The sequence below is a fragment of the Durio zibethinus genome, chromosome 16, assembly GCF_047325235.1.
Source record: "Durio zibethinus cultivar Kanyao isolate XHJ-2024 chromosome 16, ASM4732523v1, whole genome shotgun sequence".
Classification (NCBI taxonomy): domain Eukaryota; kingdom Viridiplantae; phylum Streptophyta; class Magnoliopsida; order Malvales; family Malvaceae; genus Durio; species Durio zibethinus.
Window position 1 is genome coordinate 411,050 of NC_143177.1, and position 23,199 is coordinate 434,248.

The 23,199-nt window shown below is 31.9% G+C and overlaps 3 protein-coding genes and 1 pseudogene across 4 annotated transcripts; 1 reads left to right on the plus strand and 3 right to left on the minus strand.

The window, feature by feature from the left end:
- Window positions 1-2,816: 2,816 nt before the first annotated feature.
- LOC111298308 (3'-5' exonuclease-like) lies at window positions 2,817-4,296 on the plus strand (annotated as a pseudogene).
- Window positions 4,297-4,478: 182 nt separating this feature from the next.
- On the minus strand, window positions 4,479-6,015 carry LOC111293477 (peroxidase 40-like). Its single transcript, XM_022886215.2, has 4 exons — window positions 5,754-6,015; window positions 5,461-5,652; window positions 5,207-5,372; window positions 4,479-5,101 (listed from the first exon to the last, which is right to left on the minus strand). Exons 1-4 carry the CDS (start codon window positions 6,003-6,005, stop codon window positions 4,707-4,709), a joined length of 1,005 nt encoding a protein of 334 aa, XP_022741950.2. The 5' UTR covers window positions 6,006-6,015; the 3' UTR covers window positions 4,479-4,706.
- A 2,475-nt stretch (window positions 6,016-8,490) lies between these two features.
- On the minus strand, window positions 8,491-11,196 carry LOC111293470 (uncharacterized). Of its 2 annotated transcripts, XM_089745066.1 has the most exons (4): window positions 10,619-11,196; window positions 10,275-10,418; window positions 9,635-10,093; window positions 8,491-8,924 (listed from the first exon to the last, which is right to left on the minus strand). In XM_089745066.1, exons 1-3 carry the CDS (start codon window positions 11,116-11,118, stop codon window positions 9,661-9,663), a joined length of 1,077 nt encoding a protein of 358 aa, XP_089601192.1. In that variant the 5' UTR covers window positions 11,119-11,196; the 3' UTR covers window positions 8,491-8,924; window positions 9,635-9,660. The 2 variants fall into 2 exon arrangements, with proteins under 2 accessions (XP_089601192.1, XP_022741937.1); XM_022886202.2 differs by lacking the exon at window positions 8,491-8,924 and having other exon boundaries at window positions 9,371-10,093; window positions 10,619-11,194.
- Window positions 11,197-19,609: 8,413 nt separating this feature from the next.
- LOC149514176 (prefoldin subunit 3-like) lies at window positions 19,610-22,861 on the minus strand. Its single transcript, XM_089745067.1, has 6 exons — window positions 22,562-22,861; window positions 22,257-22,314; window positions 21,387-21,458; window positions 20,498-20,617; window positions 20,312-20,413; window positions 19,610-19,988 (listed from the first exon to the last, which is right to left on the minus strand). Exons 1-6 carry the CDS (start codon window positions 22,708-22,710, stop codon window positions 19,902-19,904), a joined length of 588 nt encoding a protein of 195 aa, XP_089601193.1. The 5' UTR covers window positions 22,711-22,861; the 3' UTR covers window positions 19,610-19,901.
- Between the last annotated feature and the right edge of the window lie 338 nt (window positions 22,862-23,199).

The window sequence follows — 23,199 nt, forward strand, 5'->3', positions numbered from 1 at the left end:
AAATATAATGCAACTAATAATAATTAATGAACCTAAAATCAAATATAAATAATAATAAATTAAAAGGAGATAGGGATGGAGAAATCAAACACAATTATTTATAGAGGTTCAATCCTTCTTCACAAGGTACTTACATCCTCTCTTCTTGATTGTCCATATCAAGGCTTCAATCCACTATTCTTAAATTGAAAATACAATTTATCTTTTTCTTTCTAAGGCTTAAGATAGAAACCTCTACTATTTGTAGTATTTTACTCAACTCACTACAAAGCTCTCAAGAGGATACCTTACCTCTTGTTTTCTTCCACCATTGTATATTAAAGGTAATTTTGCAAACAACAAAACAACCTCTCTAAGGCTAAGTGTTTGCTAAGTTTAAGTATAAGAAAATGATGAATGAATAACAAATATAATTTGGATACAATAAATACAAAGATATAGACTTTGAAGCTCTAAAAACTCTTGGTTATTTAAGAAAATGAAAAGATGGTTTGTTAGCTCTTGCTCTCTTGATGCATCAACTTTCTTGGTATGTTGGAGCGTCCAATTTATAGAGAAATTGAGAAAATGGCCATTGAAAGTGTTTGGAAAAAAAAAATAGCAGTTGGAAGCATGAAAAAGTAACCGTTAAAGTGATCTTGCCTAGACCCAATCGATCCCTTTCATTAGGGGATTGATTGGTTCACTTTTGAAAGCCAATTTTGCCTTTGAAAATGCCTACCCGATCAATCCCTTTATGTAAAGAATTGATTGGTTAAAGGGGTGATCGATCCCCTATATAGAGTGATCGATAACTTCTTGTCATTTCAACAAAAAATTCATTTTTGGGTAAAAAAGTAATCGATCCCTTCTTGAGGGGATTGATCCTATCCAAGCTGGGTGGTTGTTTCTCGTTTTGTACTCTACTTACTAATTTGATCATAACTTGAGTTATACAAATTCAAATCACAAAACCGTTTGAAGATTTAGAAACTAGACTTAAAGGGCTTTCTAAATTCATCACCTAATTTATTTGTACGAATTATAGTAAATTTTAAAAATTACCTATTAGGCAATTCTTAGACAACTATAGAGTGTCTAGTAAAAATTTTAAATTTTTTTTTTTAAAATTTAGATTTAGATTTTATTTGATCCATTAGAAAATAGACTCAAAGAGCTTTCAAACTATATAAAATTCAAATATTAAAACTTTGTGAATTAATACAAAATAATAAAACAAATTCAATGTTGAAAAATTTTGTTATTGTAAAACAACTTTATTAAATTAATCTATTTCTCAAAACCAATATTATTAAAATTGTATTAAGTCCAAAATGAATAAATTTACTTTAAAAATAACAATTGGACTTTCATTTAAGCTCAAATAAATAATCTTTAAAGATAGATTTGGTTTGAAAAATATAAAACCAATAAAGGTTTGTTTAAACTTTGAAAATCATATTATTTATTTAGTACCAAATATAAAACTTAAGAACATGTACTAAATAAGTCTTTTTTTAAATTTTGATAAAACTTATTTAACTTAATGTTTTATCATTTCAAAATAAAAATCAATTCAAGGCTAACATTAATGAACAATTCATAAAAAAATATTGTTAGTTTACATCTTTATTCATATTCGTAAAAGTTAATTTAATTGATAAAAAATCTCTTTCCTACCTAGATTTGATTTAAACTTTTTGTAAAATATACTTTAAATATTAATCGTCTTATATGGAAAAAAAATAATTTTCTTTCCATAATCTCATGTATACCACTTCATTTTCCCCGTACAAAGATTACTTCGAGAGGAAGTCAAATATCATTTTGATTTTTTCCCTTAAATAACCCAAATAAATCAAAGTAATTAATTTAGTAGCTTTCTTATTTCTTGTCCTCTTTTAAGGATGTTTTTTTATTAATATTTCATACACTGACAGTGTATTATTTTTATATACTATCAGTGAATAATACAAAGATATCTCATTAATGAATTTAAAATTTTAAACCCTTAAAAATAAATATTAATAAATTTATTTAAAATTAATTAATTAAAATTAAAACTTTTCTCTTCTTTGTCGCCTCCTCTTGCATTTACCACCTCCATCTTTTGATTTTCTAATTCTTTTTACTAGGTAAGCTTTCCCAGCATGAAATTTGATAACAATTAAAACACAGCATGAAATGAACTTTTTTAATGAACAAAACAAAATTTAGCCTAGTAGTGAAACCTCCCTCACATATAAGCAATTGATCAATACTGTCAAGAGATAACACTCACTCTAGCATTGATCATTGCTGTTAAGATTATCATATTCGACATATAATCTGATTTGATAATTTTTTCAGCTCTCATGCCTTGTCAATTGGTAGAAACTCAATGCAGTACATAAAACCACAATGTGCAATAATTCCAGTGGAAATCTTTAAATTTGGTTATTCGAAAAAAAAAAAAAAAAGAACTTCTCTGGTAAATAGAAAAGGGACAAAACAAAGCATAAGGTGTAAAAATACAACTCCAGGATAAAAATGGAGAAATAACAAATGTAGTTTATGTAACAGAACATAAATTTGAGAGCAAATAAAGTCATTCAACACCTAATATCCAAAATCAATATCCAAAACTGCAAATAAAAATGAAAATTTGGAAGTGAAATTCAACAAAATCACCTTAAAATCACGAAATTTGATTGAGACGAAAAGCTTATCTAGTAAAAAGAATTAGAGAATCAAAAGAAATAGACAATAAATACAAAGGGATATGACAAAGAAGAGAAAAGTTTTAATTTTAATTAATTAACGTTAAATAAATTTATTAATATTTATTTTTAAAAACTTAAAATTTTAAATTTTATTCATTAATAAAATATATTTGTATTATTCACTGATAATGTATAAAAATACACTATGAGTATATGAAATATTAATTTTTTTATCCATGCATGTTTTGCTCCCTTTTTTACCCCATTTCCACGCCACTAACTAACAAAATCTAAGAAAAAAAAAAAGTAAAAAAACCAATTATCTGTGTCTGCTCCACATCCTACAACCCAAACCGAAACCGATTTCAGAGATTCTAAAACTCCCCCTAAATCCGCCATGAACGACCAACGCATTACCATCTTGTCCCATTTTGACCCGAACCCATACAATTTCAGAACTTTCACAGTAACTTTCTTATCTGATCGCATTACCACCACAGTCACTGCCAATCCCTCTGTAGTGCGCAACTGGCTCTTCAAAGTCCTTCGTCTCCACCGTATCCGACACAACAGGCTCGTGGTCGGCCTCGGCGTTGAATAGAACCCTTTCTTTTCCATTGAACACCCTCAAGCAGCCACTCTCCAGCTTTGCATTGGACGTCAATGCCTCATCTTCCAACTCCTCCATGCAACTCATGCGCCCCTCTCTGTCCGCCGATACTTGGCTGATCCTCGTAATACTTTCGTCGGCGTTTGGAACCATAGTGATGAAGCCATGCTGTTGTGGTCGAAGCATAGACTTTCTGTTTCCAGGGTGGTTGATGCTTGCAACGTTGCTGCTGAGAGAAGCGGATTGAGTAGGCAATTGTCTATGGAGAAGTTGGCTGATATATTTTTGGGTGCTGATGAGGTTAAGAAGCCTACAAGGATTGGGGTGAGTCTTGGGATGCTTATTGGCTTTCTTTAGAGCAGGTCCAGTACGCTTGTGTTGATGCTTTTGTTAGTTTTGAATTGCGAAAAGCATTGAAAGTTTGGAATTGGGAGGACTGAGGAGTGAGGAATGAAGAAGGTTTAGGTGTCTTTGCTTCAATGGCTAGTGAGGGACTATTTGTTTTTCTTTTGCTATATACTTTATAACGCTTTCTTTTGCTCCAAAGATATAGATTTTATATATGCTAATCCATTGTTGAAAACTTTCTGAGAGTCTCTTTTTTTTCCCCAGTTAGTTCTTTAATAGGTGATAAAATGGTGCTGCTTTGCAATGCCATTAATTTTTGTTGTGTGATTGATCATTTTACTAAAGTCTCTGTTCCATTCATCCTAGAGAAATTCACCTTTACATGATGCAAGTGAACTACAACTATGAAGGATAATATTGATCTATGTTGTTGAATTACAATTAAGTTGTTTGATGCTAGATGTAGATTTTTTTAATCATGGCTTTCAATCAAATAGGTGCTCAGAGCTTCTACTTGTTCTAAATTCATGATGAGGTGAGTCTGCTAATAGGGAACAAGTTTCTTCTTGGAAATGCTGGGCGACGCAAATAACAAATTAGTCAAAGCAAAGGCATCCGTGTAGCAGCAACTGCTTTAGGCTTAAAGGCCATGTCAGATGTGTAATGGAAGCTACAATATTGGATAGTTTTCTTCTCAGAATTTAGTGGTAGCCTTTGCTTCCTGCTGTTAGTGGCATTTTCAGCTTCTGTGCCATTAATGTTTGGCCATCCGTATTTTTGTAACATACTATTAGTTGCTATAATAATCAGATACATAGACATACAGCTTTCTTTTGTGCCCTGAATTGACATTCCTTAATGACGATTGTGATGGATTGGATAATATCAAGTATCAACTATAAAGACTCCCGACGCAGAATCAAATTCACCGATGTTGATTACAAATATATTGAAGCTGGGACGGAGGAACAATAAGCAATGGAAACACTTTTTAAGGTTACTAGTGACGATTGACGAACATGAAGTAATGCTAACATGTTTATTCATGCATTGACCATAACTCTTCATTAATTAACAAACCGACAATTCCTACGAATCTCGCCATCATTCCCAGTTAGAGCCCCTAAGCTTCCCATTTTCACCATAGAATTTTTGAAGTCCTCGAAGAAAGCCAAAGGGTCCTCCGCATAGGAGAGTACGAGTTGGCGAGTTTGATAATCCTCACTGACTAGGGCCTGGTCGGATGGTAGCAATCCCTCTTCGGAAAGAAGGTTAATGAAGTACTGGTTGTCAAATGTTGCAGGGCTCACTAGATCAAGATGCGCAAGCCTTGTGTTCCCGTCTGATTCCGAGCAAAGCTGCTGCAGATTTTGAAGGAAATCCATATTGATATCTGGACCGTTTGAGCCTTGAAGTCGCGAGGTAAATGTTGAGCATCGAGCCATTCCCAACGTGTGTGCACCTGCCAAAGTCTCATTTATGTTTCTGATCAGTAAGCTTTTCCTCGATACATTAGAAGTTAAAAAAAATGTTTTAAAACACAAGGTGAATTCCACGGAATCATCACCGGAGAGAGCAACCATGTCAGTGAGTGTGAGGCCAACATTCTCGAACTTGGCAACCAGAGCCGGCACAGTAGAATTTGGGCCTGGAATGTTGTTTGCTGCTGCTGCTTTGCTGGCACCCAAGCTGTCTTTTCTGCCCATCTGGACTTCCCAACTAGGGCCACCTGACTGCAAATCCAAATTTGAAATTCTAACAGAACCGTAAAAGTTCTATTGTATGCATAATTTTATACTTCAAACTGCTAATATTACTTACTAGAACGACAGAGTCTCTGGCAACCGTTGCAAGAATATCAGCACAAGAAACAGTTTCAGGGCAAACAGATTCAAGCTCAGATTTAATCGCATCGATCACTTCAAAGCCCCTCAGAGAATTCAAGTTTGGTGGTGCAGTTTTCTCACCCGTGAAATCCCAAGTCTCATCCAATAACACTGAAGCATCACAACCCTGCCAAACTCACATATTCTACATTATGTTACAAGATAATCCGCAAGAGAGCTGAGAAAGAAAAAAAAAAACAAATACTAATATATAAAAGAGTGACTTGCATTAACAAAGCAATCATGGAAATGAAGACGAAGCAGCGAAGCTGCCATTCTGGAGTCTTGGGATACTGCATGTTCCACCCAAGAGAAGATAATGGGTTCTGCCTCTGGGCAGCTATTTTTGTACAAGTTTATCTGCAGTACAATACTAATATCATCAAGACATGTTTCGTTCAAGGTGTTTGGCTTTGGCGCATTGGCAAATGCTATGGAAAGCTTAAGCATTACCAAACAGAAAGCCAAGTAGTTGGCCATTATCTTCTACTCTTAGCAGTTAGAATGTCAAGTGAAGATGTTATATACATATATATATACATATATATATATATATATATATATATAAGATCGTTATTTGAGACAGAGGGAATGAGAGCATCTAAGCCACTGGGGGTGGTTAATGGATGAAGCAGTCAAGGCATGGAAGAGGTCAAGTTCATATTTCGTCATGAAAGACGCATGTAAACCTAACGCCATGTGCTGCTTAAACCTAACGCATATAAACATAACAGATGAGGGCAACGGTGGTTTGGATACTCTAGTCTCTAATACTGTGAGAAGTGGGACCTATGGTTTTTCACAACCGGGGAAACCTCAGAATCTGTGCTTAGATTTGGGTCATTAGCTTTCGAATTCGCATTAAAAGGACTGGTCCTAAACGCAGGAATTGATGGACCCTTAAGACAGAAGCTTCGGCCCAATTTGTGGTGAAAGTTGAAACAGAAACCAGAAAAGCTAAAAAGAATTTCTTGTTTTCGGCTCCATCCTGCCCAGAAAGCAGCACTGGCGTAGGTCCAAAGTGGTACGCAAAGCAGCCCACGGCCATGAAGTGTTATGTAGTGGTTACCTTGTAATGGTTACCTTTTAATCCTGATAAATTGATCCCCAGACAACTTTAGACAGAATCTGAGTGCTCAAAATTCAAAAGATAACTTTATTCTTCTCAAATTAAAAAAAAAAAATTTGCATGACAAGATTTGACATTGAACCTCATCTACCTATGCCCTTCCCAGATGCCTTTACTAATACTATTTATCCCCATCATCTGGGCGATTAGGAGGCAACTTTTCATTTACAAAGAGTAAAGATAATTATGAAGCCAACTTTGTTACTATCATATATTTCTTCTCTAAAAGGATCTCAATCTCGAATTTTGTTTGGTTCTTCAAATAACGTTGTACAAAAAAATAATAATAATAATACTGTGCATGGTTAGTAAAAAAACACTGATCAAATCCATTTATCCAAAAAAGAAAAATTAATCAAATCCCTTTTGAAATTCACTTAAAGAAAGCCATAAAAACATAAAAGAAGGGTAAAGAGTTTTGGTTGCAAATTAAGTTCAAGTCTGACTTGTTTCTGGCTTAATCTTATAATTAGCCTTAATTGTCAGCTTTCTCTCTTTAATTTTCTAGGTTAATTCAATTATGTACTTCTAGTACTTTTAAGTTAACTTTGATATATAATATTATAATAAGATAAGATAAAATAATATTATAAATAGAATTAAATTAAATAATATCATTTTATTTTATATTTAATGTATGTAAAGATTAAAATAAGATAATTTATTTATATGTCAAAATTATTTTTTCTCAAAATTTATATAATTTAAATTATTGATGTAAATTTTATCTAATAAACTAAAAATAATTATCTCCACTTTAAAATGATTGAATAATCATATACTAAAAATATATTAATTTTTTTTATAATTTTATCTCTCTTTAAATATAAATCAAATATGATATAAAATAATTTTTATTTTATTTTATTAATCATTTTACGCATTAAATATGATCTTTAACATAATATATCTTTTAATTGAAGTGTCAGACTCCAATTTATATTTGACTTTTATGTGCGGACTAAAAGTTAATTTGGTAGCGTGATGAAAGGAACTTTTATCAAAAGGTTCAGTCATAAAAAAAATATTAGGGTATCATGAAATTTCTTCTACTTTACTGTGTTGTCAAATTGACTCTGAGCTTTGAAATCGTAGAGAAAAATAATATTTTTGTGCTTATCTCATGCTTAGATATTCTAGGAAAGTGACCGGACCTAACTTTTCAGCATGGATGTAATAAGGCAGATGACCGATATCATAATTGCATAGATGAGGCATTTTTTAGTTTGATTAATCAGTGATTAAATTAGAAATGAAAATGGTGTCTAAGCTTCAAGCCAGCTGTTGTATGCAAAAATGTTCCAACAGGATCCCACCTTGGAAGGACTTAGGTAAAGAGATACCGATAAGACAATTTGGGAAAAGTACTTGATCATTCTTTCACGCACCTCATCTTTATTCTTACATTACCTGTTAGTCAATATATAAATCAAGTCCCCCATATAAATGGTTCTCCCAAACTAATGGCTAAGATTTAGATCTGTCCTGTGGACTCTCATGTTCTCCCAAACATGATGGATCCTACAATATGCTTTAGTAGACAAAGTTCAGGTTTTCTTCGTGTTATACACACAACAAAATATAAACTCAAGCCAGCATTGTCACATATATCAACAGGTCCTCACTAAGTCATCCTAGGGTTAACTAATATTAGCTTAGGTAATAATAAGACTTTATTTAATAAGTCATCATAGGTTTACTATATTGATTTTGTGGCAAAAAAAAAGGGTTAATATATTGATTGTATGGTATATATACAGTGGAATTTCTCGATTCAAATTATTTTTTCATTGCTCGATTCAAATATTTTGTATGCATGTATTGAAACTTCAAACAAGAATATATGCATTTGCTGGTCTATGCATAAACATGAAATATATATTCTTTTGAATGATAGCCAAAGGAGTGGATAATGCTAGAAGATCATGCAAGCAAATGTAATTGAATTTTCCTATATGTATGGAGTTTTATTCACAACTCTGTTTTAGTTATATATATCTTGTATGGGGAAGAATATCTTGCATGCAAATGTAATTGAATTGCCCTATATATAAGTATCTAATCACCATGTTCGATCACAGCTAGCGTGTACAACATTCCTAGCTGGCTGAGACAGTGCAATATGGGGGAGACTAGTGGAATTGAACCAGATCCTCGGCCAAATTCTCTCACCATTCCTTCTAATATCTAGAAGAACAGCACTCCATTTCCTTGCTAAGCTGTTCATGTTCCATCATTTATTGACCTACACCTCCGTTTCTGTTAATTACCTTAAAATGGAAGAAAAAGTCATGAATTAAAAATATCGAAAAGGCTAATGGGAATGGTTAAAAGTTATTGTTGTTTATATCTTTGCACCCTCAGTGAATGTACTCAAAGATACCGCATTCATGTATATGAAGTTTCAAACACATTTTTTTTCACTGCCTTCTCTCCTATCTTTAGGGTTCCCTTCTCTACCTCCGTAGAATAGATTTCCCAAATTCATTATTCTAGAATGCCCCTTGTCCCAAAAAGTTCAAGAATTTTGTCTCACACAAAAGGTTAATTACTAGTAATAACGTAAGAATAATTAACGACTTTTCTCATCAAGAAAAACCCTAACCCTAAAGACTCTTTCTAGCTTAGTCTATCTTTTGATATATAATATGCATGGGTGCACACAATGAAATAGAAAGAAAGAAAGAAAAGAATGTGGGCAAGAAGCAAAGAAAAAGAAAAGAGTTAAGCAAAATGGAAGAATAAAAAAAACCCAATATCTCCATAGTTGAATACTCTTTAAATACAAAGAATAACCAAAAGAAAAACCAAGTATAAAACGAGAGTAGTACTCCCCCAAAATACTAAAATGGCTACCGATCATTTTACACAGATAATTAATAACCTGAATAAAAAGGTACTAGTACTATATATAAAATGGTGAAGTGGGTTCTCTTTGTCTAAAAGACAAATCCCCTGAGTTGGTTAGAAAACTACATACCAGCAACATATAATTAAAACCCATTTCTACTCTTCTTCCTTTCCCTTGTTCCTCATCTGGGTTGGAACAATATCCTGAAGAAGTCCATGGTCTCTAAGTAATGCAGCTGAAGAATTAGGACTGAGACGTTTCTCTTGACGAATAACAGGAAAAGAGGAATTCAAGCTAGAGCTAGTATTAGGGGTAATATTCAAAGAAGGCGATGAGGTATATATATGGGGTTGTACTTGCTGCTGATGATGAAGTAAATACTGAGGTTGAGGAAAAACAAAGGGTTGAGCAGAAGCAGCACAAAAACTAGATGAATCCGGGACGATTACGATGCTTCCTCGAGGCGTTATCGGACATGGATGCGTATGCTGCCCTTCGTAAGTCGTGACGACGATCGTCGGATCATTGGATGATCTCTCAACTCTCTTCTTCACTCCACATCCTGCACTAGTGCAACGATAATAGCTCCTGTTGCAATCATATTAATAACTCACAATTAATAAGAAAGTTATTTAAAAGTACTCTTTTTATGATTTGAATTCTTGAGATGCAAGGAACAGATTCAAAACCAATATACTAACTAAATTAAAGAAAAACATAAGTGTGTGTGTTGGGGGGGGGGGGGGGGGGAAGGATTAGATTTTGATACCTGGGATAAGGGCTGTTTTTCACAGCTTTCTGCCCATACTTTCTCCATCTGTAACCATCATCTAAGTTATCAACTTGACTCTTAGTCATGAACGCAAATCTCGGCTCCCTTTGCCTTTTTTGGTTCTTCTTTTTGGATTTCAACCTAAACCCGTTAGAGAAAGGACAAAACTTTACTTAAAAAATCAACAAAGACATGTAAAAGTTTTTCCCACAGTACTTCAATTATCTAACTCAACAACAGAAACGAGAAACCCCATTTAAAACCTCATCACTTCCATACAGCCCTGTACTGAATCAAACCCATAGCTTAAAAAAAGATGAGATGACAGAAGAAAAGCTTACTGCTTCTTTGTCTTGTCTTGATCCTGATCCTGTTCTTCATCATCCCCAGCTTTGGTTTGCTCATCATTTGCAGCTTCATTCGATGAGGAAGAGACCGAAGAAGAGTTTGATGTTGCTGGGTTGTTTAAAATCTCTGAAGATTCCGGTATAGTGGAAGCCGGCGATGGAAGACCTTGAAGCCGTTGCTGCTGTAGTTGCTTAGTATCCAGTTGTAGTTGTTCATGTAATATATCTTGGTGAAGTACTAATTCAGACGATGATGGTGGAGGTGGTGGTGAAAGAATCGGAGGAGGCTGAAAGGAATCGAATAAAGAAGGAGCAACAAAATCTTGATGGACACCAAGCAAGTCCATGAAGCCTAAAGACCCCCACTTATCTCCACCACTACCTTCACATGCTCCTGCCGCCATGTCAAAGATGCTTCCACCAAATTCAGGTGCTGACGGATTCTCATCGGAAAATTTTATATTTGCCATGTAATTCTCTTTCTTCTTCTCCATAGAATTCAGATATTCTCCCCCATTTAAAAAAAAAATACAAAACAAACCCAAGCCTTTATCCTTGCGTTAAAAAAAGAAAAAACAAAAAACAAAAAATCATTTTTTATAAAAGATTTTAAAAAATAGAGAAAAAGAGAGAGAATGGGAGTGTTTGGGACTTAGTGTGAATGGATTTGGGTTTGGAATTTTGGAAGAAGTGACCGCCATTTGCCGGTTCATTACCAGTACGGTACGTGGCGATTAAGGGAGGCCGGTGTTGAGGGCATTTATTGCTTACGGACCTTTGCGTACGCGGATTATTGACTGGTTTAACCGGTTGCTTGTGGACGGGGCCATCTTTAGGAGTTCTTTTCGCGGTGCCCCTTTTAACTTTTAAATTAAAATAATTGTTTTTATTAAAAAACCTTTAGTTCAATGATATTAAAATTATTTCAGAATTAAAGGTTTCATTTTAAAAAGATATTTATGCCTTTTAATATTTTATTAAATTATTTTTAATTATTATGAATTCATGAAATAGGAAAACGAGGCGCATACAAATGTTCACTCAATTGAGGATCATTTTCTAGCAAGACGAGAGGAAAAGATAAAACTAGCAAAGCCTCTAATACGTAATAAATAATTAATTTAATTGATTAAAATTAATTTTTTATTAAACAAATTTAAGTTAAATTTTATCAATAATTATTTATTAAAATTATTTTAAATATATAATTATAATTATTTATTTTAAATTATTAGATATGATATATTTTATTTTGATTTGATGATTAAATAATTTATTTATCATAAAGTTTTTTTCTTACAAAAAAATATATATATTAGTAATTTTATAAAATCAATTTCTTTAAGGAAAAAAAAAATCAGCCGATCATTCCCACCATCACTTTATTATATTTTTATTTGGATAAACAAGAGTATAAGGGCACTTTTGTCATATGGGTTATTACCATTTCCATGCAGACAAAATCCATTTTCGTGAATAAAAAATCAAAAAAAAATACGAAAAGAATTTACCAATAATAAAAGAAAAACCGCGTTGTGAATGCTGACATAATAAACGCGTCAGCAGAGTGCTAATCACTCTCCCTATTCTTCCCCGACAAGCCAACACCGTCACCATACAACTACCGTTCCAAATTTTCAATTGTTTTTTTAATGAGTTGAGTTCATTTATAGCATGGATAAGCTATGTCATTTTAATCACAATCTATATTCTTTTAATTCCACTTTTTAGAATTATTATTTATTTTTATTTTTTAACAATAATAATAATACAATTATTGCTTAAGAAAATTTAAATAAACCCATGAGAAGAAGTTCAATTGGAAAAAAGATGAAAAATAAAATAAACCCATCACCAAATTTCTAATTCTACCAATGATGAAGCTTGCTTTGTCAATTCTATCAAAACGCCCGAAAAATTGGAGAGAAAGAAAAAGAATTTTCTCTCAAGTTTTTCCACTATCAGAAAAAAAATAATCATTCGTGGAACCATATTTGCCACAAAAACACGGCCCTCACTTTCGTCCCCCAATCGCGCCCGAAACTTCGAATGAGCCAACGATTGAATTACACCTCTCCTTTGTCTCGTTCACTAATCCTACGTGTCAAATCCAACGGCTGCTTTTACTTATCAGTCTGTTAAACCAGATGCATCTTTTCCGTTTAACGCGGTTTTAGTATATTCCCTTCCAATTAAAGAATAAATGGTGCACCATACTCATAAATTATTTAATTTTAATTTAGATAAAATTTTATTTTAATTTAATTATTATTAAATTAAATTTAAATTCAAAAAATTTAATTTATTGAATAAATTAAATTTAAATATTTAAATATTCGATTTAAATAATTCATATGATTAATTAAATTTTAAAATTTTAATATATTTTGAATACATAATCAAATTTAAAATTAAACACATAATCAAGTTATAGTTTGAACATATATTAAAATATAAAATTAAGCATGAAAATCCAGTTAATTTTTATTAAATGAGTTTAAGTAATTTAAATTTTATTTTAAGTAAATATTAAATTTAAAAATTAAATTTTAATTTAATTTAAATTAAATTTTAAACAATAAATTTTAAGTCGAACTTGAATATAAATTTTTCAATATAATAATTCTACCTGATTCAATTACATTCATGCTTTTTCTAATAGGGATTGCTTCTAATATACGCCCTCTTCATTTTTATTTAATTTTTCTCTTCATCTTTTTGGCTTAATTTAATTATTTTAATTTCTTTCTTCTAGTGTACAACTTCTTGTTCGTGGCCATCAAGTTTTCCATGACTCGTGATTCCACCTTCATCAATTTTAGTTTTAGTTTTTATTTTTTATTATCTTATTAATGATTACCTATAGATATTATTTAACAATGTTAAAATATTATTTAAATTAAAACTTTTGCATTTATTACATTATTTTCACTAAATTAAAAAAATGTTGATACTTAAAATTTTTTAAATATTACTTTAATAATATTATTAGACACTGATTAACATTTTTTAAACTATTTAATACATTTTTTTACACTGTTTTTATTGATTTAAAATAATTAAAATATTATTTAGAATAACAATTTTTAATATATTAAAATTCATAACATTGATTGACAATTATAGAGTAATAAGTTTTGAATTTTATTTTTGAAGACGAAAGGAAAGAAAAGGTAATTGGTTATTTTTACATTAGTTACATGCCACGCGCATATGTGAAGAAGATTCAAAGCCTTCTTCAACGAGGTTGGAGCGTGACTAACAAGGAAAGGGTGAGGCGCTTGGTCTTGGAATCACCCAACCGAACTCCCTCTAGGATACATCGAACAGCGACATGGAAAAAATGAAATATCAGTGTGCTAGTACTAATAATAATGTTGACAATGGTTCCAAAAGTCTGAAACTGTACCCTCCAAAATGTCTTTGTTTAGGGATCTGAATTCACACGCCCAAGAACTGGTCAAAGGCCAGAGCTTTTGAATATAACATTGAATTAATAAGGGAAAAAGTAGAGGTTCAACGTTATTACCGTGACATATATTTCACTTTTACTTGGAGCTCATGTAGAGTGCTGCATGCTGTTCTTGTCTATGTTTTTTTTTTTTTTTTTAAATATATATTGCATGTATACCATTTTTATCAGTCCAATGTATGTGTATTTATGGCGATTAATGATATTGTTCAGAAACACAAGGCTTTTAGAATACAAATACAAAATGTACTTGATTGTACAACTTGTGATATTTTTATAGTCTTTTTTTTTTTTTTTATCTCTTGTAAAACAAATAGAATCTTCACATAAATCGAGTAACTTTTAAGATATAATAAAATTTATGTTTATTTTACTTTGTACTAAAAAAATTAAATTACTAAACACTCCTTAATAAGGGATGGAAATACTTTATATTCAGCCAAATTTTTTGTAGTAAATAATGTTAAAGAAACTAGCTTTTTCTTGAGAGAAATGGGTGAAAAGAAATTAAAAGAATTTCTGAATTAATTTGGATCCTTAAATGAACTCATATCAATTTTTATTTATAGAAATTTAATCATAAGGTTATGATTATTTGACTATGTTGTTTCAACCAAATATCATCTCATTTTAATCATAAATTTGTTTCTTTAAAAGATTACAAATATATTTGTTCATTTGAATAATTAAACAAAGAGATATCATTATTTACATTTCAAACAATTATACTTTTTCAAGCAGAACTATTGACTGCCCTTTTGTAAATTTAATTTCCAATATGCTTTGAGGAACAAAGCAGTCGACGTTTCATTAAACAGTTGATTCCTCTTACGTGTCCAAATACATCCTGTGTATAAGCAATCAACTACTTTTAATTTCCATATAAGAGGTTTCACATTCGGTCTTCTTCAAGCAATAGATTGCTATTCAAGAGCAGTGACTGCCATGGCCTTGATTAATATTTTAGAAGACTCTTATACATTGGTAGTTGATTCTTTTAAGGTTAAGAATCGATTCTACCTATTTTCAACCATCTCAATCAATTGCTTCATAAAGATAGTTAGCTATTATCTTATACAAAAACATTGTTTAGTTTATGTTTGTTAAAGTAGTCGATTCCATGACTTAGGCAATCGACTGCTCTTCTTAGAAGCTTAAGGTAGTCGACTCTTCTAATCATTGCAGTCGACTGTTTTTATGTAAAGTTTTCCCAATAAAATTCTTTTAAGTTTTTAAAATTATATATTGAAACCATTACTAAGTTAAATAATTTAATATAATTTCTTTTTTAATTGAATCAATATTTTTATTATTTTGAAAATATTTCTAAAACATAATATCAGAATACATATTAAGAAATAAATCATTCTATTTTGTTTATTTTAGAATTAGAATTTGAAATCTCTAAAATAAAATTTTAAGTTTCAATTTTGAAATGTGTCCTTGAGAATAGATGAATAAATTGTTTTGTCACATAATTTGAAATATTTACAAAAGCTATAAATATTTGGATGGGAAGGGAATGAATGACTAAGATAAGGAAGGATTATAATTTCTGGTCGTGTTTTTGTGCACATGCTGGAGTGTCTATCAAATAGCAGTAATATTGATGTTAGCCCAATATTTTATCATATTTTTTTTTATAGTACTTAAAATTATCAAAAGTTAAATTTTAATCACTTAAATTAACAGATTTTTCTTAAAAAATAAAACTAAATTAAGAATTCAAAACTCTATCACACAATAATATTAGTAGCCTAGAGCTAGAGGTTCGACCAGATTCCATTGAGGGAAAAGGAGTGTCCTTAAACCTATGATTGTAGCCTTTTTATCATCTTCTACGAACCCTATTGAATTAAATAAGACAACAAGCTTCTCAATTATTGCAAAATGAATAGAAACGGTTTTTTTTTTTTATCTAACTATAACCAAGAAAAAAAAAATCATAGCTGCTTTATTGATAACTGGGTGTATCCATCCCCCACATATATGATGTTATTGCCCTCGATTTTGCCATCATTATTACCATTTTTTTTTAACAAGAGGAACTAATTCCACTTAGTTTAGTATATTCTTTTTCTACGCACAAATTAAAGTTGCTTTAAAGAAGGAAAAAAAAAATGAAAAGGTGAATGAATGACGTCGATCCTTTAATGCTTGGTAACCCTAAAACATTGGGTCGAAGGAATTTTTGCTTGCCTCATGACAATGAGATAGCATACATGACATTTGATACAAAGTCTTGATATCATGGACTTGATTTCGTGATAGTTATTATAAAATTTTGATTAATTTTAATCATAATTACAAAATCTTAATTTATAATAGGTAGATACATTTTTATTATAAATATTAATCACATAAATTTGATTTTTCATTAATAAATTTAATTTAAATTGCAAATTTGTTAAATCTGCAACAAATAGTTTAATAACCAGCCATATTGTTTTAAAACATTTTTTTGGTATAGTTTAATGTGATATTTAAAAGATTATTTGTTCGTTACATGTAATTATTTAAAATTAATTATTTTAAAAATAAATATTAAATTATCAATTAATAGTTCATATGCCAAATATTTCCTTATTACCGAATTGGAACGGGAAAACGCCCAGCGTAGATTGCGGCAATTAGATTTGGGTGACTTTTGGGTATGGAAGAATTGTTTGTAAATAAATTAATATAAGCAATGAAAAAAAAGAGCACAAGGGAAGTCAAAATCGACAGTTTTCCGGCTAATAAAGAGGAAATTTTATTTACACCTCATTTATTATTTTATACATTTTACTTTTAAATATACTTAAAATTTAAAATTTAATTTTTTACTCTATTAAATACATCCCCACCTTTTACTTTTTATTTTTCATTTCTATCAATTTTTTTCTTCTCTTTTTCTTTTCTTGAAATTAAGTTTGTCAAAAATTAATATTCAAGAAACTTTGAGATTTTTCGAAAATAGATATTCAAAAAATTTTAAAAATTCTTAAATATTCATTTATAAGAAATCTCAAAGTTTTTTGGTTATTTATTTTCAAAAAAAAATTAATATTTTTTGGATATTCATTTTTGAAAAACTTAAAATATTTCAAAAGATGAATATCTAAGAAATTTTAAGTCTTTTCAGATATTTATTTTTGAGAAATTTGATTTTAGTTTTAATTATTAAAAATCTTAATCATGCACTTATAAACCAATTAATTTGATTTTATATGTGAATGGAATTGAAATCAATGTTTTTAACATGCTTGATATAAACATATTATTTCTATTGAGCTTCCCGAAAACAAAAAACGTTATTTTTTTATTTTTTGGTTTTGTTTGGATAAAATGGTATTTTAGGTTTTTTTATTTCAAAACAAAAATATATTCATGTCCATGTATGCTTGAGAATTAGCATATCTCTTCCATTCATATATATATATATATATATATATATATATATCAAATAAAATAGGTATATTAATTACTCATATTTATATATGCATGCTAATCTTGAAAATGAATTATCGAAAATATAATATAATTTTTAAAAATCAATTTTTAAGATTTACAAAAGTGATTTTGGAGTATATAAATTATTGAGAATATTTTTATCGTTGATGGGTGCTTAAATTTATACTCAAAGAACAGGATTTGACTGTACCTAAATTCCTCATCAAAGAAATTTCAAAAATAATAAAAAATATGCTTTCCTTGCCAATGTGAAACAAGGAGATGCCATTGCCCCTCTTTTTTCATCTTGGCCTTATGAGTATAATTATCTGATAAAACAAATATAAAACATGGAACAGGTGTTTCAAGTATCTTTCCCACTAGAAGAATTCCATGTTCAATACAACTCATAGGACCAACTTATTCTACCAGTGATGAATTATTTTTGTCTAAAACAGGGTTCAACAATACAGTTTTTATCTGACATATCATCAATCAAATGTTTATTCTTTCAACAAGTTGTAGAAAAAAATCTAACCTCTGAAGACTGGCCATACAGGAAGTCATATAAGGATATATTTATTATATATTAAAGATCACAGGTCTCACAGAAAGAAGATCACCCAAATTTCATAATCTAATCCTATTCATTTTTATAAAGTACAAATTACTCATAAAGTAGAATGTCAGCATCAGGGGGGAAGCAAATGAGAGAAAAAAATAGTTGATTCAGTTGACTTGGTATTTGGAATGGCAATTTGGGACCAGCATTTAATAATATGGGCCCCGTTTCGGGGTCAACTTAGCGTGAAACGAGACCCTTTGCTGCTGGTGCGGTGGACATGTCATCTTGACTTCCATTATCCAATTCATGCTTTTTCCAGGTCCAACTTTGGAAGAAATGGTAGTATAGTGATAGGAACAGCTGCCTGGCCCAAGGTGCCCACTTGCCATGAAAACAATAGTTTCAATGGCCTGTTTTATCGATTGTTTATTTCTGGAAGATTGAACAGATTTTCCCTTGTTTTTGGGTTTTTTTTCTGAAACATGGCAGGAGAAAGATTTGGATGATAGATAAGAGTTGCCTGATTCTGAACGTGTTATTTTGCAAAATAAAGCCAAAATTTTAAGACCAAGACGTAAAGACAGATTTACAATTTCGTGTGCTGATGAGCAGCTTGTCGACATGGAGTGCCCGAGACTATGAATCTCTTTGCTAGCCTGAAAATACTTATGGACCTCTTTATCAGCCTTCAAAGCAAACATGAAATTTTATGCAAAGTATTTATTAAAGCTTATGAAGCCTTAATCCAATGATAAAAAGACAGATCCCATTTTATAAAACTGACAATTGGGAGGGATTTCAAGTTCAAATCCAAAGTGCCCCTTTTGTGGATCTGAAACAATTGAGTGAATAGTGATATTCGTTGCATACCCCTAACAAGAACTTTGGAATCTTCCACTTAACAATGCTTTGAATTTGATCACAAATGCCACCGACGTGTTTCTGTCCGTATGCGAAAACCTGGGCCGATGAAAGCGGCAGTCTGCCAGCCGAATTTCATGGTTCAGCTTCATGCCAAGAAATTGAACGAAAAGAAAAACTCAGCCTGACACATGGGACAACAGAAAGTGTATATTGAAAGATACATAGACATATAATTCAATCGAGAATTCCTAGCTACAATTTTCTGTTTCCAAAGGGACCCCAATGTTTGTCTTCAAAAATATAATCATTTCATTGACATGACTTGATCACGTTTCACATGCAGTAAGCCTAACACCATATTCATTTCTGACCCAAGTAGAAATAATATAATTGAAAGCTTCCAGAAATAAAAAAACCCCTTTTCAGAAAGGATAAGGTGCTGCTGACATCATTTAAGAGGGAGCTTAAAGACCCAGTTATTTGGACAACTTGTCATCTCAATTGGTCAAGTTTTGCCGACAATTTCTTTCGCATTAAATCAGGTTTGGGGCCTCGTCATCCCCTTGCCAATTTTCAAATTTGAACCGAAAGCTTTACTTGGATTCAACAGCGAAACAATTAAACAAAAAAAAGTTATATGAGTGCGATAGAATTATAGAAAATAAAACACTCCTGACAAACTAACAATCACAGTGAAGACAACTGTTATATCTAATGTATGTCCAAACGTTTTCTATATCAAAAACTGCTCCCAGCAACATAAGCATATGTTTTCACTTCATAGAACCAAGAATCTAGGACTGGAAAGTGTAGATATGAGCAGACCATGAAGGGAAATTTTAGATCAATCTAGAAATACACAGACAACCAATTCACCAAAACTATCGAAATGGGTGAATAGGAGCATACTCCCCACCTCTATATCAAGGAATGGTATTCTCAGTTCATGAATCCTTAGCTGCTGTAGAAGCAGAAGTTTGATGAATTCTTCGTTGATGAACATCCCAATTATACACCCGAGCAATAGTTACCTGGGCAATGACACTAAAACAATCAAGAACTAAAAGCCAACAGATGTTGAGATATATAATACACATACTGAGTAGTCTTAAGCATGATTAAGGCAGATAAGCTAATTATATTTTCTTCCATCCATTGCAATGAACAAAACTTATAATTTGGCACCTCTTGGGTTGAACCATGTTGCACACATCCAATGAATTTTCTAATTATGCTAATCAATGCGGGACGTAGAAGGAGCTAGCAAGCTTTTAGACATGTCTGGGCTCCTTTAATCACCACTAGGACTCACTATGGAAAGAAAGAACATAATATTATAGAATAACAATACTACCTGAGTTATTGTCACTTGATCCCTCAAGAACTGCAAATCCGCTATAAGAACTTCTAAACTTGCTTTTGCATTTTCCAAATTCTTTTTCAGTAGAGAAGTGGCCTACACATACAAAGTTATAGAACAGCTTAGTCTTGTTCTGTTAATACACACAAACAGTATGCATCCAAGTTGCAACTATTGCACCTCTTCACATGAATATTCCAACATGACATTTGCTCCCAGCCATAAACAAACTGAATCATTATCCTCAATGCGAGCCCGTGAATATATGCCTTCAGAGACTTCAAAATCAGCAATAAGAGCCTATATAAGCCAGACATAATATTATAAATGATTAGCATATATACAAGACACGTAAGAGATAAAGAAGTCTAAATTCATTTTCATGCTTGTTAGTAAAACAAGCAGGCAACTGTAGGGTTTGAGCACTTCAAACCTAGTCAAGCACTATATGAATGTCTTAAATAATTAGATCCCCAATTCCAAAGCAAACAAATTACACTTGAACCTTGGGAATTTCATACAATACTGGCCCATATGTGGCAGATTACAAGTTCCCAGGTTTAGACACCTGAGATTTTCATACTTTATTGATTGCAGAAGTTCAGAAAGAGAGAATAGTCCATCACATGGAAAAATGATTCTTACTAGCTTTTTCAATAAAATCAACGATAATGCAGAAGCTGCTTTCCTTCTACATTCCCTGAAGAACAAGAAGGGCCAGGGTCAAGCAACCACTGTCTACTTTCTGATTGCCATCATAGTTCTCTAAAGGAGTCAGGTCACAAAAGGCGCCAGAAAGCCCTAAAAGGTTATGATTTCCTTAAACACAAATACTTGACAAGAACAACCAATGGAACGACTGACGAACCACCAACAGTGGTCGAAATAAAAACACCAAAACTACTACTCAGATTATTTTCAACATAGATAGCAAGAAACGAAACTAATCAGTTTCATCATGTTACCAATGATCCATAATACCTCAAATACTAATACAAAAAAGAAGAAAAAAAAAACTTTAAACAGAAGAACCAAGATACAAAAGTCAAGATATCTTCGAAATACGAACCTCACCAGTACCCTTCTTAGCTTGTAAAGTGGCAACCACGTCCAAGCATTTCTCAATATCAGGGATTTTTTCCTGATGACCACAATAAGAAAACATATTATTCAAAACCCTTATGACATGTCAAAAGAGAAGCAATATAAATTAAGTCTACCTTGGTTGAATCTTTGGCAGGGAATGAACATAGATTAACCCAACATAAATTAGAATGTAATTAAACAACATTGTAAAATAACATGGTAGGCATATAAGCTTAATTAATTGCATTCAGTATCTAGAGAAAAAAGTTGGATATAGTTTCTCCAGCCTAAGCCTATACAAAAAGCTTGAATTAGCAAGGCAGATTCTAACATGTTAACATGCCAAGTTCTTTGCAATTACATTAAGCTTTGAGAAAACACCATTAAAAAAAAAATTACATGTATCAACACAAGGGTGCAATTTGATTTTGTCTCGCTTACCTTCTCTTGGCATGAACTAACAAGTTTTTTCTCAAATAATCAATTTCACAGCACTTTACCATGGACTTCACAGGTGAGAACCATTTTGCTGTAATATCTCTAACTTCAAGGATTAAAGACCAATTAATAATCAAATAAATCAACAGTATTCTTCTATGATTGGTTCACAAAAAAGTTTTTTTTATCACCGACCATGAAAAATTGTCCTCCATTTTTCATTTTTTTTTTCATAAAACACATTAACACAAATACAGACTATAAAATAGCAAAAACACCCTAGTGTCAAACATCACTTTTGTCCACACAATGAGCACAACCAAATGTGTAGAAATGAAACTGCAATCCACTCTTTGATAAGTATTAATAGACTAAAAAAGATGGTAAGTGAGAGAAAAAGATCCCAACATAATACCTGAAGATCTCGTTGCTGTGCAAGAAGTTTCATCTCAACTAACTTGTACTGCTGAAGCCTGGAAATTCAATAACTTCAACCAAATAACTCTAAAACTGTTCAATCCCAACGAAAGATGAAAACCAAAACAAACCCAAACTTAAAAATTTACACACTTTTACTAAAATTGTCTTCCAACGTACAAATATAAACTAAAAACATTATTATTGTTATTATTTTAAATTAAGCCTCCAGTAAACTGAGAGTAAACACGAGAAATAGCAGGTGATCGACTGAAACAAGAAATATAGAGGAAAAGAAGGGACCTTTCTTGGAGAAAAGCGAGGGCTGAGTTGACATCAAGGCCTGTTTGAGAGAGATAAGTCTTGACATCTTCTACAAATTGAGCTCCCGGAATTCCTCTCCGCTCCATCGTCGTTTTGGGCGACGCTGAAGACGAAGATGCCGCCGCCATATTGTTGTTTTACGATTGACAGCTAAAATCGGAGGCGCCGGAGAGTGAGATTTGAAGAAAGCCTCAGCTTGTTGTTGCTGTTGGCTGCTGCAACTGCCAGAGTGGCGGACATTGGAACACCAAAAAAGTCGGTGAGATGGGGAGACGACCTGCACGGCGTCGTTTCCAAGGTGAAACAAAGAACAGGCGCACCGGAAGATGGGCTCTCCATTTTTTGGGCCTAAGTTGGCCGTTTCTTTGTTATTTTCAGCCCAATTTGTTGAAACCAATAGGAACAAGTGGAATTTGGCCCAAACAATGCCTCCTTTTTTAATCTTCGGTTTTTGATATATATTCAGTGATCAATCTTAATAGTATAAAACTAATAAAAACCTTTTGCTTTTTTAATCAAATATTTGGTTAATTATGTTGATCTTGATCATGGCAATAATGAGGATTCAATCCAAGCATGCACTGAAGTGAGGAAAACGTTGAACATAGGGACAACGT

Excerpts from the sequence above, each read along its gene's own strand:
- LOC111293477 (XM_022886215.2), bottom strand. The coding sequence starts at position 6,005 with ATGGCCAACTACTTGGCTTTCTGTTTGGTAATGCTTAAGCTTTCCATA. Across the intron at positions 5,653-5,753 it reads TCCATGATTGCTTTGTTAAT|GGTTGTGATGCTTCAGTGTT; the intron begins GCAAGTCACTCT and ends TGAGTTTGGCAG. Across the intron at positions 5,373-5,460 it reads CCAGAGACTCTGTCGTTCTA|TCAGGTGGCCCTAGTTGGGA; the intron begins GTAAGTAATATT and ends TTGGATTTGCAG.
- LOC111293470 (XM_089745066.1), bottom strand. The coding sequence starts at position 11,118 with ATGGAGAAGAAGAAAGAGAATTACATGGCAAATATAAAATTTTCCGAT. Across the intron at positions 10,419-10,618 it reads CAAGACAAGACAAAGAAGCA|GTTGAAATCCAAAAAGAAGA; the intron begins GTAAGCTTTTCT and ends TAACGGGTTTAG. Across the intron at positions 10,094-10,274 it reads AAAAACAGCCCTTATCCCAG|GAGCTATTATCGTTGCACTA; the intron begins GTATCAAAATCT and ends TGATTGCAACAG.
- LOC149514176 (XM_089745067.1), bottom strand. The coding sequence starts at position 22,710 with ATGGCGGCGGCATCTTCGTCTTCAGCGTCGCCCAAAACGACGATGGAG. Across the intron at positions 20,618-21,386 it reads CTAAGAAGGGTACTGGTGAG|GCTCTTATTGCTGATTTTGA; the intron begins GTTCGTATTTCG and ends TGGCTTATATAG. Across the intron at positions 19,989-20,311 it reads ATCAAGTGACAATAACTCAG|GTAACTATTGCTCGGGTGTA; the intron begins GTAGTATTGTTA and ends GTCATTGCCCAG.